Genomic DNA, 16,008 nt, shown 5'->3' with positions numbered 1-16,008 from the left:
CTTATGTGATTATATGACTAAACCTTAGCTTACTGTTAAATAAGCGAATACAAACGAACTATGTACTTTTCAGCAAATAGTATGGAATCAGTGTATAGTATGCTACTTAGAGATATGTAGTTGTATTCTGTAATTATAAGTCAAACGGGATTAAGCGGTAGCCGTTGTTGATAGTCATTAACGAGCTTTACTTTGATGCTATAGTGGCACACAAAGTACTATGCAAACATTTTCATATTTGTTATTGATTAAATGGCGATTATATACAGATACTGATAAATCGATTTGATAGCAACGGTATTCATTGATAATGCTGTTAACTGCAGTAACGGCATGTTATAGCAAAACTGACCTTTCGTAATTTCCTTGGGGAATAGTTGAGATTTGATTAATATTAGTCACCCAGCCCAATGATTGTGAAACTTATCGATTATAAATAAATTAAAAAAGTTGAAAGAATTCAACTCAATAAAGAAGAGTAAAGAACAATATTATTAGCTTGTTGGTAGTGACAGCTAAATTTTACAATTACATCTTTTTATCTAAATTATTCTTAATATTTACTTTATAGTCGGAAAAATATTGGTTATGAATTGGTTAGCATTAAATTAAATATTAAATATACACGATATAGAATATATAAATATACATATAAATATGTATATAAATATGTATATTCGTCCAAACACGTCAATTTTCTTTCATATTTCGGGATTTGGCAACTCTAGTGTTGTACTCTGGCAGCTCTCAATTTTTTCGTAATATTTGACTTTTTAAGGTTATACATATGTACTTAGAATGTTTTGATATACGTGCACTATATATGTTGTTAACAGTAATGTAAAATATTCATCTCGCCCAAAAAATGTATTTAAATTGTGAAAATTTTCGCGTGATTATTTTTGTTTTTTACAAATTTTCGACTTGATTTAGCTCAACAACCGACCATTGATGAACTTAATTCAATTTATAGCGATGAAGCTCTATCAAAACCAGTTTTTATCAATGGTATGGTGAATTCAACCAATGTGGTAGATCACTCCAAAATCAATTTCGTTGGTCCAAAATCAGTTAATGTTACGGAAACTACTAATACTGCAAAGTCGTCATGTAACCTGTTGTGTGATTAAAGTAATTATAGGCATAAGTGGAACCATCATACATTCCCATACACCATTGGTCGTAGACGCATTTCTAGATTAGATTCGGTCATCAAAAGCTCGTCTGAATACAGTGGTGGTTTCACACGTTGTGCGGAGCCCACCAACCGGAACCATTTAATACATAATTCATAATTTTAATATTCTTAATTAATTCTCAAAATCTTTGTCGCTCCAATAACATAACCTTGATTTTTTAAATGCTTTGACGTGTTTTTTTTCGGCTTTGGCTCACCTTTGCCACAATATTCGGCCGATTTATCGTCTGTTTCCATGTCGTAAGCATAGATCCAAGACTCATCGCCAGTAATAATACGTTTCATGACATCCTGATAGTCATCAGTTGATGTTGTTAGCCGTGCTCACCGATGTTCGTTCTCCACCCTCTTTTAATAATTTTTACCAATCAAAAACCCTTGCTCAATTATCACCGAAGGCCTTTTCCAACATTTGGAAGTTTCCGTACCAGCAACTTGATTCTATACAAAATTTTATGGAACTTCTTTATTGAATAATTACTCTTTGGAAAAATTCGCCGAATGCGCTTTATATACTTCAAAAAGACAATCGTATACTAAAAACTATTGACTATTTTGTTGTGACATTTGGCACAGATGTTAGTGACAGTCATAACAATCAACAAAAAAAATGTTTCGACGAATCGGTTTTTGCCATTAAAAGTTTTACCATATTTTGCCCACAATTTTTTTTTTTTTATTATCTGATAGGACTCACATATACAAGTAGATTATATGACGGGTAGATGTGATGTTGGCATACATATCACAATTTAATTTCCAGATAATTAAGGCCTGAAAAATTCAAGTGTTTTAAGTATTTCGAGGCCATAAATATTTTTAAAATACATATAATTAATAATATAATATATATAGTATATAGCACTTGGAAAAACAGCCGTCGTTATGGCAATCTGAACCTTCTTCGATTCAGCTTTGAGATCTTCAATAGAGTCAAAATGGTGTCATGGGAATGTTCATGCGATTTCGCTGAATAGTCAGAAGTTACACGAAGGTAAATCAGGCGAATGCGGTGGTTGCGAAATGATCATGAATAATCAGTGCAGTATAAGATGGCGCACTTCTTTGTTCAATAAATGCAGATATAGTATACCGAAGAATTCACTCACAAAACGAGGCGTATCTCAAATACATATTAATATTTTGTCGCGAAATTTAGCATAGCAATCACTTACAGTACTACCAACATACAGAAGAAAAAAAATACCAATTCGAAAAACACGCGAAGTACTGTTAATTAAAAATTCACTTTTCAATTTGATCACAGTAGTACATATATAGTATATATGTATATATACATTCCAATTAGGAAATATTTAATAATGACAATTAACAAATCTCCGGAAGATGAGACTGGAAATATAATTAAAAAAGACTTCATTCATGAATTAGTTTGAATGTTGGCACGCGCTCATATCTGAATCATAGACTCATTAGTGTTAAAGTTAGAAAATATACATATTCTATACATGGCACGTATATATGTACATATGTACGTACACATAAAATATACACATGCGAATAGAAATTTGAGTCAAATTAATTAATAAGTACAATTGAATTGTCTAATTTGCTAATATTCAATTAAAAGTGTCACTAAAGTCAAGGCGGTACGGTTTGAACACGCAAAAGCCGAATTCGTTTCGCCACATCGCCGTTCGCTATGTTTGATATGTGTGAGCAGAGCTTTCTCTTCAGAAAAGTTGTTTAGGTGTAACTACAATTTTTTCAGTTTAACACGATACAAGAGAGCATATGTATACTGATTAAAGTGGCTTAACTGTGCTATTGTGCTTTTCTGTGTTTCATAATGGTTTATTTAGTTGTGCAGTTGTTTGTTCGATTCGACTTTGGTAAACGTACAATTGGTAAAAATGTATATGACATGTTTCTATACAAGTATATTTGTCAGGATTTAAAACTAAAGATGCTCAAGATCGTGGTCGAGCCATTTTTCTCGTTAGTTAGCTGCTGAATCTCTTCTTTTGTAGCAAGGCATTAACTCATGGATTTGATTTATCCCTGAGTTTAAGTGCATACTTCTTTCGCTTTTCTTTATTTCTTTTTTACCATGAGAATACCAATATAATTTTACCAAAATCAAGATCTTTTCGTACTTGCCAATGATTCGTCAAACTCTCCGTACATCTTTTATGCTTTTAAGACCTGAACCAAATATTATATGATAACACTATTTTTTGTGATTTATTGTTGTTGTTGGGGTGACGATATTTCAAAGCGAACTTGCTGTCCACAAGTCGTCACCCCGTTGTGCATCGCTTGTGGGAGTCGAGCTGAATCTTCTCGAAGTACTGGCGCTGGGACGAGTTGTGTAACCAGGAGCCAAGAAGTTAGGTTGAACCGTTGCGCCTCTGTATTTCATCCTCGCTTTCACCAGATTCAGTCGATGTTGGAGTAAGCCTAACTTGTCTTTTCGTTGGACATCTTCTTCGGTGCAACATCGGCTGTACATTATCTAACAACTAATAACAAACAAATAAAGAAATTGGCAAAAAGTTTTTACTTTCCACTTTCTTGTTCGCATCGCAGTTCGATAGTAAGCGACTGGTCTGCTGCACAAGTCCTTTCCACCAATACAGTTGTTATAATTTATGACTGCTGCTAGCCGGGTTACGTCTATTTTGTTTTTCTTTTTTACAACACCGTTAGCAGGCATCTGTAGAAGAGCTGCCTGAATATGAACCCCGTTGTCACGGCCCTTGTATCCAACCATTTTACGATACACAGATTCTTATCGTCTCCCACTTTTTCATCCAACTGTCCTCTTCCTCGCACCTTGCTGTTTTTCATTTTCTTCGATATTTGTCCAATCCTACTTGACATTGCAGTTCAAGTTAGAAAAACTTGGCAATTTCTATGCGGTAATAGTTCCGCCAACTGCAGACTCGTAAAAAGTATATACATATGTGTACAAGACACAGCTACCGATTATTGTGCGGCAGAGCTTTTCCACGACACCAGCTCCTAGATCTAGGTTTTTATACCCTGAACAGGGTGTATTAAGTTTGTCACGAAGTTTGTAACACCCAGAAGGAAGCGTCCGCGACCCCCTGTCGTAAGAGGCGACTAGAAGCCATATGCACTATGTCTGGCATTACAGGTCTTGGTTTGATGTCAACATGGTCTAGTCAGAAAAGTGCTATTATAAACTGCTGAACGTCAAATGCTAACCAACCATTCAACCAGTCATTGAGTTTGGGGGACTCAACTGGTAGTAGCAAATACTACAAAGTCAGACCAAAGACTATAACCTGGTACCACGGGGAGCAGTTAGCCCTTGGAGGTAACTCCAATCTGCTCATTGGGTTTGGCCCTTTGTGGAGATTCGTGGTGGCTGTGGTTTAAACCTAAATGCAGGAAGGGCATTTTGTCCAATGTGGAGGCGCACTGCGGTCGGGTGCCGGACCCAAAGTACGTCAGAGGTTTTGGATGGGCCTTGAATGGGTGACTAGGGTGCTCCTATCCACCCGAACCGATTGGAACCAAGAATTAAATGCAAAATGCATTTATACTTTGGGGCGCTGATCAACGCATTATATTGATCTACGTGCTTCTAACAATAGAAAGCACCGTGAGGTTTGGCAGGTACTCACGTAAACCACAACGACATTCTGTCCGTTCGTCCGTGTGTCTGTATATATACGAACTAGTCCTTCAGTTTTTAAGATATCGTTCTGAAATTTTGTAGACGTCATTTTCTCTTCAAGAAGCGGCTCATTTGTCGGAACTGCCGATATTGGACCACTATAACATATAGCTGCCATATAAACTGAACGATCGGAATCAAGTTCTTGTATGGAAAACTTTCACATTTGACAATGTATCTTCACAAAAGTTGGAACAGATTATTTTATATAATAATAATGTAATCTCCGAAGAAATTGTTCAAATCGGTTAACTATAGCATATTGCTGCCATACAAAATGAATGATCGGAATCAAATGCATCTTGGTAACATAAATTTCAAAATCCATTACCAAACCATCTCCGGCAGCTAATGGAAGTTCTTCAGGTCAAGCGGATTTGGCTTAGCTGGCACATATTGCCGGAACAACTGTCAAATCGGATTGTCCTAGCCTTGGAGAATGTAATATTTTCGAATCCGTTTCTGAGTATTTTCTTGAATGAGTTGATCAAATTGGATCACAGGGTATTTTTCTAGACACATACATCTGTATTTAAGTGTTTAAGTCAAAATTCAGCGATCGGTCTTGGGTTCCACACCAAAAATATGTAATAATGTATGTGCATATGTATGTAAGAGTTAATTAGTGCATGGGGCTTCTGTCACTTGTTTTAATTGTTCTGAAATGGTCAACTAATTTACAATGATTGGCCCAATTTATGGGCGTTGTAAGTGTATCGAATTTTTTTCCATATTCTTACATATTTATCTACATTTCGGAAAGTGTGTTTGTAAGCTAGTTTGTTTAATTTACGCACTCAATTACCGCAGCCATCACTGACGGACAATCGACGTCAAATAACGTCAATTCGCTGCAACTATTACTAAATTCTACGGTTTCTTCTGTTTTAGTCTTGAGGCATTGAGCTCCTTTTCATTCGACAGACAATTGAAAAGTGAAGACATCTACAAATATTGTACGTGGACTGAATTGCTGTGGTCTCAATAATTGAAAAATTATTGTTTATTAATATGTTGACATACAAATTGTCATTTTGAAATATTACCATAAAAAGTGTAAATAAATTGCGATTAATATGTCACAACACAGTTATCTTCTCGATATACGGATATGTATGTATGTACGTCTACGTATTGAAAAATTAAATTGTGTCCTTCAAAATTCAATTTTATGGCTGGTTGTTATTGCAGTTCAAGAAAAACATTATCGAAATAATTTTGATGTAATGCTGCCGAAAAACAGTCTCGGAATGAACTTCCCGATCCGTTAGTGTTACTTAATTGTTGTAGGAACAGTGACGTTGTGGTGAGGTCCCATTTTTTAGTCGGATAAAAATCGGTATCCGTAGGTTCGGCAGTGATCGTGCGTCACTATACTGCAACTATGGCGAACTCTTCAATATCTAAGCAAATCCTAAACACCTTCTTCTTCTTTACTGGCGAGACACCGCTTATGCGACTATAGCCGAGCCAGTCGTTCTTCTTTTCGCAACGTGGTGCCAATTGGAATTCCAAGTCCTTCTCCACCTGGTCCTTCCAACGAAATGGAGGTCTTCCTCTGCTTCCCCCGGCGGGTATTGCATCGAATACTTTGAAAGCTGGAGTATTTTCGCTGAACTATGTCAACGTCGTTACATATCTCGAACATCTCAACGTTCTATCGAATGCGATATTCGCCGTGGCCATCGCGTAAGGAACCAGATGTCTTCCGCAGAAATTTTCTCTCGGAAACTCATAATGTCGACTCATCAGATGTTTTTATCGTCCACACCTCTGCACCATGTAGCAGGACGAGAATAATGAGTGACTTATATATCATCCTCCAATACAGTACCGTACAAACACGTGACGCAAATACCAATAAAACATGGTTGCTTTAGAAGCTACATCTATAGCTTCCATTATGCCATTATTCCAAACTGTCCGCCGTTTACAGAGTGCATATAATACTCTGAACACGAACGCCCGCTTTCTAAACATAAGGGGAAAGTTAATAACTACTGTTGGCGATAGCTTGACGAGTTTTCTTTGAGAAATTGAAAGCTTTCGTCCATTCTTGTGAAAGAAAATACTTAAAGTATCTTATCGCTCCCACGAAGTAACACTTAATCCGTTGGTTCCGTGGGAGAGTCTTAATCGGAAGTAGGTTAGCTTTCGCGACTATAGGCAGCTTTACCATTTTGTTGTACTATTAAATATCTCGAACTTGACTTATTGATCTTCGGAAACCTTGAGCGAATTTCAGTCCTACTGCAGAATTTTTAATAAAACGGGTTATCCAGAAAAAAGAACGCTTTGTGGGGCAGTGGAACCATGGTTGGTATGATATCAATATCGACCGTTATCGTGCCATGATAGCCGACTATTTGATGCCTGAAATTGAAGTTCGTGATCTCGGCGATATTTAGTTTCAACAAGACGACACCACTTTCCACACATTGCATCAATCAATGGATTTATTGAGAGAACACTTCAGTGAACAGATAATTTGACCATCAAGATCGTATGACATAACCTGTTATACTTCTTCCTGTGGGGATATGTAAAATCTAACCTCTTTGTAGATCATCACGCTTCGATTCCAGCCTTGCAGTAAAACATCACATATGTCATTCGGCAATTATCAGTCGAAATGCTCGAACGAGTTATTGAAAATTGAACTGAACGGATGGACTAAGTAAAGAACCACGAAAAGGACCACCCTTTGCCATAGACCCAAATAGCGTTTCCACTAAATACCAACTGTCTTAAAATATCGCCGTAAAGTATAATAATGTAGTTTTTCTTTTAGCAAGTGTCAAAACAATGCTTAACTCAGAAAAAAATCCATGATGTCATTTAAAAACGACTCACGAATGAAGCGAAAATAATATTCCTTTCTTTACCCATCCTAATATACATATATACGTATATATATTATCAGTCAGTTAATAAAACATTAAAGTGCGAATAGTAGTTTATACCTTGAAGTTAGAGATTTCGTTACTCCTCAGTATGACAAGCTATTCGTTCGTGTTAAAGCTATGTGTAGGTATATTAGTATACTATGTATATAATATGTAATGCTAACATATATGTACATATATGTATTCACATGTAAACACTTATCGTGTGTTTGTACGCTATAAGAGTCACAATCGAATTTGTTGAAAGGCGTAATTAAATTTTTATAATTTAATTTCGAGGCCATTTACTCAATTTACACAAGTAACGGCAATTATAATTATGCACAAGGTCATTGATTTAGTATATTGCTAGAAAATGTTGTGTACTTTCAGTATCATGAATTATTTGCATAAAATAATAAAATAGATAGTGATGATAGGTGATGAGCTTCACTGTGGGACTAGTCATTTCACAGATAAAACTTCATTATAATAATTCAGTAAAATGTAAAATATATTAATATTAGTGAAAAATAATAATGAAATAAAATAACAAATATGACAATAAAATAGATAAAGCTAAAATTCTAATAACGGTAATATAGTAAAATAATCTCAGGCTCAGCTCAATTCATTCGAGCTTCTGCTCCATATCTCGTCAGAATTTTTTTGTTATTCTTGAAAAGCTAGATACAATATTATTGCCTACAAACATTGGCGTACTTCTTCTTCGTTGGCTCCAAAACTGTGAGTCGGTCTGTGACGAGAGCACATGGTTTCGTCATTTGCCTCTTACCTTTGCGAGTTCACGCCAGACGTGCATTGAATGCGTGTAAGACCTCGCTTTCGTTGTTCACCTATAGGTCCCGAGTCAAAGGGGATTTTCACTGGAGCATCATCTTCCATGCGAACGACAGAGATCTGGCCAGCGCTTTCGGTGATTTTTTGTGCGCTTAACTATATCCATGTCGCCGTATATGCCATACAGTTCGTATTTCTATCGCCAACGTGGACGGCTCCAAAGATCTTGCGAAGAACAGCTCTCTCAAATGCTTCAAGTAATTTTTCATCTCGGATCGTCATCATCCACTTGCTTACCGTACGCAGTATATGATCGTCACTCGTACAACTCTTGAGTTTCGATTTCAATTGCCTTGTGTAATTTTCAGCTTATGAAGCTCTTATCAAGACTGTATGGTATAAATTCATATGTCATCATACCTTCAATTCTTCTGGTAGTCCTAGTACCAATTGTCAAAAATTCTTCCCATCATTTTTAACAAAATATGATGTCACACTCATGGGTCTGTATGATTATGTTACAGAGTAAACTTCTTTTCTCAGTTAAGGAAACAGTTGTAATAGTAAGAATCTCAAAAGTTCAGGACAAAATCTCTCAACACGCTAAACCATTCGAAATCGGTTAAAGTTAGAAAGAATCCATCCAGTTTTAAAATATCTTCAAGGGGCTGACAGCAAATTGTAGCATCTAGTCAAGGGCTTAGCGCCATGAATGATGAGGATTCGACATTTTTATGCCTAGACCCGTACCTACTATCAAGTTTTAACAAAATAGAGCGCTGAAATTTGCTTCTCCAACATCGCGGTATAAATATATGCTTTTATATCATTTTATATCTCATAATCATAAAAATGGGCCATAAACAGAATCATATAAACATCTCTGGTATCGCCTCAAAGTAAAATTAACCGACTTATTAAATAATAGACTTAGAATGTCCTATAGTATAAGACCATTCACGTTTATATGAGGACCCTTATAAGAAATAATCGTTTGTTTGCATACTGATTTCTTAGCGAAATTGAATTAAATCAACACATCATGGATTCCTTATATGACTTGTGCGTATAAATTAGAAATTTAGCTCGTTTACACTCCCATAAATACAATAAAATCAGAAATCGATTTGAAAAGCAAATAAAAATTTAGTTCAGCCATTAAGTGTTCAACATTATATATGTTTGCATTTGATAAACACATTTCTCATAAAGATATAGAAATTTGTACTATAAAAGAATAACTGCAAAGTCGTCTGCCATACGCCACTTTTCTGCTTGTCTAGAGCACCGCTCTCTTGTCATGAAAATTGCAATTGATAGCAATGAGAGAGCATGTAGAGTACAGGTTTGAAGTGGCATAACCACTTTATATTGATTATGGCAGTTTATTGGATTTATACCAGTCGTTTATTATATTCGCAACGCTTCAAAGAAACAGCGAATGAAGGCTGATTGAAAAATAATAATTACTTCTTCACAACAAATATTGCATAAATATGTATTTCTATACCGAATTCGATCAAATTTTCCATACTCGCTAACTAAGATATAAAGGGTGATCCATTAAAGGCTCACTAAATTTTTAAAGAAAGATTAACTCTTTCATATGTTGGTCGCTTCTATGTCTAATCATCTGTTGCGTCTAATTTTCGATGACTCGTTCCAGCATTTCGACCGGTAACAGGCTCCAAGGTCTAAAGCGTAGGGGGATTGTCCGCATAGACTTTAGACTTTACAAATATCCACAGCGAAAAGTCGAACGGTTTAATATCACGCGATCTTAGAGACCAATCGACCGGTCCAAAACGTGAAATTATCTGCTCAACGAAGTGTTCTCTCACTAAATCTATTGATTGATAAGATGGGTGGGAAGTGGCGCCATCTTGTTGAAACCAAATGTCTTCAGCCAGGAATGGGCTTCACCGATGAAAGAAATTTGGATGGAAAACTTCGAATCGTCTTGAAACTTTTCCATACGTCAGTCGGCTCACCACATACATGACATGATACATAGAGACTCATTAATTTGTATTATGATTACATTTCGCACCATCAACAAGAAAACAATTTTTAATTCACATTTATATATGAATATAGTATAATCATACGTTTGAATTTACACATACTTAATATCATATACTGGCAGAATTATTGAAATACCTTAAATTAAGCTCACTTCAGTGCAAACTAACCGTAACCACAAATAATAATTTTTTCCAATGCAAATTTCAAGTTAACCGCATTAGCGGGATACTTAAGTGAATGGGAAATCAGTAACTGGTTAGACAAAATACCTAACTATTTATATATATACATATATATAGTACATATAAATATTTATATTCTTTTTTGCATTACAATAGTAAACAGTTAGTTAAGCTACGCGGTGAATGCGAGTTACTTGAATTCGTCACAATTTAATATTCGCTCAGACCTAGAGACATAGGAAAGTATTGCATAAGTAAGTGATTTTGAAGGAGAGCTTCCCACATAAGCGTAGAAATATAATTATCATGAATTATACATTATGGGTGACAATCACTACGCCTGAATAACTTTATGCTATACAGATATTCGCATAACTAATTATATAACTAGAAATTAAAGAGTTAAATAAAAGGATTAGTATAGATGAAGCGCGCGTAAGTAGTGAATAATTAGTAAGTATACATTTAAAAGTCGATACAAAAGATGCATCGCGTTCCATTCGCATATTTGGAAAGTATTGTCTAGCATGATTTGTGATGCTGGCTACGCGTAAATTTTAAATAGACATTGTTAAATTGTAGTAATTTTCGTACCTTAAATTTCTTTCGATTTTCTATTTCTTTTTTTCTTTTTTTTTTTTTTTCTTCAATTGAAACTCGCAGATTCTTCAATAAAATTTGGTTATGATAGACACCACTGTGTTTCCAACTACCATAGTAATAACTTTACAAAATTTTCGCAATAACGCCTAAAAGTATGCTATATATTTGTAACAAAGTTCGTAAATTTTCAAATAAATGACATTGTCACAACGTTTTTCTCATACCCTGAACACATTATGTTAAGTTTGCTATGTATGACAGTTGTAACAATTAGAAGGCAAGGCCCTATCAAATATATATACAAGGTCTTCGAAAATTAACACAATATTTAAATATGCCGCCATTTCAATTAATCTTCACAGTTGATGAAGTTATTTTGTATGAAACCACCAACTATATTTTATATGAGATTTTCGAACTGCGGACGTCAAACTTTTCATAAGATATTTTCATAAGATATTTTCATAAGATATTTTCATAAGATATTTTCATAAGATATTTTCATAAGATATTTTCATTAAGTCAAACAGGACATTTGGCGACTTTTTGCTTATTTTCGGCTTGAGAGTGCCGATAAGTGATCGAAATGCAAGAAATATAATTTTCAAAAATTCGGGAGCACACTCAATCCCTTATTTAAGAAATTCGTAATCTAGACCATTGAAACCCACAAAATTTGTAAATATAGCCAACGCAACATCAAATGATATTTTTTGTAGAGCTGTATAATTTGTTGGGACGATCTATAAGAGATGTCGATAAATAAATATCTATATCTACAAAGTGCTTTTCAAAGTAACTGGACTTTTTGAATCCAGCGCCATCTGTTGGCGCCATCTATATTGTCCAGTGAGAATTCCATGCCATTTGATAGATGGGAAGTGAAGTTATTGCGTTTCAAGTGTCAGTATGTTTGTGTTATCGGTGCGAAAATGAGCTTCGAACAAAGAGCCAACATTACATTTGCTTTTAAAATTGGTAAAACTTTTCCTGAAACGTTTCATTTGATAAAACAAGTTTATAGCGATTATTGCCAATTCCGTAGCAGAGTGCACGAGTGGTTTCAACGTTTTCAAAATGGTCGTGAGGACATAAATGACGATCAACAAGTGGGTCAATCAAAATCCGTGATCAACGGAAATTCCATCGAAATTGTGCGTGGATTCATCAAAACCCAGTCAAACTCATCATTGAAATTCATGGAAATGGAATTGAACATCTTCAAAACATCGATTTATCGCATTTTGGTCGAACAGATGGGCTTACGAAAGGTGTGTGCACGGTTTGTTCTGCACAAATTGACTGACGACCAAAAATTGCCCAAAATCCAACATTCGAAGGACATCATTGTGACCGATTATTTGGTCAAAAATCACATTTTAACAATTAACCCCGCCCCGTATTCACCTGATATGACACCCTGCGACTTCTTCCTTTTCGCATAAATGCATTTGCCCATGAAAGGCAAGCATTATGAAGACGTAGAGATCATACCGACCAACGAGCTAAAACACTAGTTCGACATGCGTAAAAAGCTGTATTGAATCAGTAGGAGACTATTTTCAATAAAATAAATTGATTTCGCCGAAAAAACCATTTGTTCTGTTTTTTAAAGTCGTTTTTACCTTGTATACCTATATATAAATATCTTAGAATTTCATTTTCGATAAAAAAAAATTCTAGAGTTTAAGCAGGTGCCAAGTTAAACAGAAATACTCTCTATGAGCCATTAAGGACTGAGTGGAACGTCTCACTACTACTATTTGGCAATACCTCTGAGACTATCTTAATACGCCAGCTAACTAAGATAATCAAAATTTGTAGCGGGAATTTTTAAAGTTTGGAAAATCAACTTTCTGAATATGTGATGGTTATTTTTGAGATACGATAATTAGCTGGTGAAATTTTAGTTTAAATGAAAAAAACGAAAATTCCTATGTAAAACGCATGGGTCTCCAAAAAAATAGCGAAGCCTTGCAGTTAAGCTGCAGCGCCTGGCTTGAGGGAGGATTTTTTGTTTGTCAATCACTAACATTTGAGGGGGTAAGAGTTGAAAAAAATTAAAAAAAACATTTGAGCCGAAGGTCCTGGCACTGACTGCCTTTTTTTCGTGCAAATAAAATAATTGTATTATTTTTTTCACATTTATAAATAAAATAAATAAAATAAATAAAATAAAAAAACATTTTTTGAAGCACCCTAATATATATACATTTACTTTATCCTTCCAAAAAATATAAAATTTATTCAATATAATTTTGTTTTTTAATTTTCAGGCGAGTTTGGACGCTATCAGGCTATACAATTCTTTCTGCAAGTGCTCTCTGGCCTAACAGCTGGTCTGCATTTGCTTTCGTTAGTTACCATAGCCGCGGTGCCCGAACATCGTTGCTTCATCGAGGGCATCGATAATAGCAGTTACTCTTACACACCTTGGAACTCCTCGGACATACTCGCCGCGATACCATTGAAACCCACTGGCGAGTTGGATAACTGTCATATGTACGATGCGCAAAATAATACGGTCGCATGTACCTCGTATGTCTATGATCGTACATATTATCAGGATACGCGCGCAATCGATTGGAATTTAGTATGCGACCGCCGATGGCTCGGTTCTGTGGCACAAACTGTTTTAATGTTGGGCGTATTCACTGGTGCTGTCACTTTGGGTGGTCTGGCCGATAAAGTTGGACGTAAAACGGTATTCTGTTGGTCGGCGCTATTGCAGTTGGTCATTGGTGTCGCAGTGGCTTTCATACCAGAGTATTTTTCTTTTATGGCAGCGCGTTTCTTCCTGGGCCTTTTCGGCTCGGCGGGCTCATACATATGTGGCTTCGTACTCACCATGGAACTAGTGGGCGCCAGTAAACGCACAGTTTGCGGCATTACATTCCAGGTGTGTATCATAATATAATGCTCATGCTCCGTTTAGACTAAATCATGCCTAAAATGTACATTTACAGACTGTCTTCGCCGGTGGTATCATGTTGGTAGCCGGTTGGGGTGCACTCATCAAGGATCGTCAGCTGCTGCAAATAATTTATGGCCTACATGGTCTGCTCTTTATCGGCCATTGGTGGTGGTTAGACGAATCGCCACGTTGGCTATGGATGCAGGGACGTGCCGAGGAGGCAGTCGACATTGTCATCAGAGGTTTACGCATTAACGGCTCTGGCATACCGGTGGATAAAAATTACTATGTACAGAAAGCCAAGCAACAGACAGCAGCGGAGGAGAAGCCCTCCGCCGGCTTGGGTGGCCTTTTCAGCACACCCAATCTACGTATGAAGACACTTAATGTTTGCCTTTGTTGGTTTGCCAACTCGCTCGTCTATTACGGGCTTTCACTCAGCGCTGGTAAATTGTATGGCAATCCTTTTCTCATACTCTTCGTTATGGGTCTCGTAGAGTTCCCCAGCTACTTTACAATTATGGTAGTACTGGATCGTTTGGGCCGCCGTCCCATTACTAGCACGCTTATGATTGCTGGCGGTCTATGTTGCATTGTAACGGCATTTATTGCCCAAGGTAGCAACACGTCGACGGGTATCGTTATGATGGGTAAACTGTTTATTGCCGGTTCCTTTGCTGTGATCTACAATTACTCGGCCGAACTGTTTCCAACTGTTGTGCGTAACTCGGCGATGGGTCTGGGTTCGATGTGTGCGCGTTTCTCCGGTGCGCTCACGCCACTCATCACGTTGCTCGATTCATTTGATCCGAAAATTCCTGCCGTTGTCTTCGGTATTATTTCACTCATCTCTGGTTTTTGGGTTATGTTCCTGCCGGAAACAATGAACCAACCTATGCCCGAGTCATTAGAAGATGGTGAGAACTTTGGCAAGGGTGACACATGGTTCACACAATGTGCGGGTCGTAAATCCAGAAGAGCTAGTAATTACCCAGAAGACCCCGAACAGATGGTGCCACTGAAAACGATACAGAAATAGGAAAAATACTACACATTCCTCTGATATTCGGCGTTTTTGTTATACATACCTATGTATGTTATTTCCATATCGTATATTATTATTGTTATTACTTACTTAATAAGTAGTAAATTGTTTTTTAAATTGTTACCTCGGCTTAGTGTTGAACTTACACCCATATCCTCTAAGCGTTACGAAGTTCGAAGCGTAAATAACGTCGTTGGAGAGTATATTTTATGACGATGTTTTCTAAGCAGTTAAATATAGCACACATTCCCGTTAGATACGAACAAAACTGTAATATTTCGCATATATTATACATTTTGATAAAACTGTAAAATAAAACTAATATAAACAAAATAAAATGTATATTTTTTATTTCATAATTAAATTGTAAAACAAATATGTTTCTAGGCTGACCGTCTTAACGAGCACGGGGTGTTTCTTGATTTTTAAGTGGATTGTCGACTCAGCAGTATATCTCAAAAACCCACCAGCAGTTTCTGTTCATAGGTCTGGTAGTGAACGAAGGCAAGACGAAAGATCTCCTGCCATCAAAGAAACAGTCATGACGACACTCGTGACTTGACTCCTACGTCACTATTGAATGTCATAACTTCTAAGTCGTAGATAATTTCGTCTAACTTGGAACCAACCAACAACAATGTCAGCCTTGAAATCCAATGTAGAATAATTCTTGTCAACAGGTGCTACT

General features: G+C 36.3%; 1 protein-coding gene across 3 annotated transcripts in view; it reads left to right on the top strand.

Annotated features, from left to right (window-relative positions):
* Nucleotides 1-15,652, top strand: part of LOC108975186 (organic cation transporter protein) — a 31,262-nt gene extending 15,610 nt beyond the window's left edge. For all 3 annotated transcript variants that reach the window (XM_018943524.1, XM_018943526.1, XM_018943523.1), the window contains exons 3-4: nt 13,638-14,260; nt 14,328-15,652. In XM_018943524.1, the coding sequence (XP_018799069.1) occupies nt 13,638-14,260; nt 14,328-15,314 (1,610 nt within the window). In that variant the 3' untranslated portion in view covers nt 15,315-15,652. The remainder of the gene's footprint in view (nt 1-13,637; nt 14,261-14,327) is intronic.
* Nucleotides 15,653-16,008: the final 356 nt, after the last annotated feature.

This window comes from Bactrocera latifrons, unplaced genomic scaffold (genome assembly GCF_001853355.1).
Source record: "Bactrocera latifrons isolate USDA-ARS-PBARC rearing strain unplaced genomic scaffold, ASM185335v1 scaffold_62, whole genome shotgun sequence".
Lineage (NCBI taxonomy): Eukaryota > Metazoa > Arthropoda > Insecta > Diptera > Tephritidae > Bactrocera > Bactrocera latifrons.
This window is presented reverse-complemented; position numbering and strand designations above follow the sequence as displayed.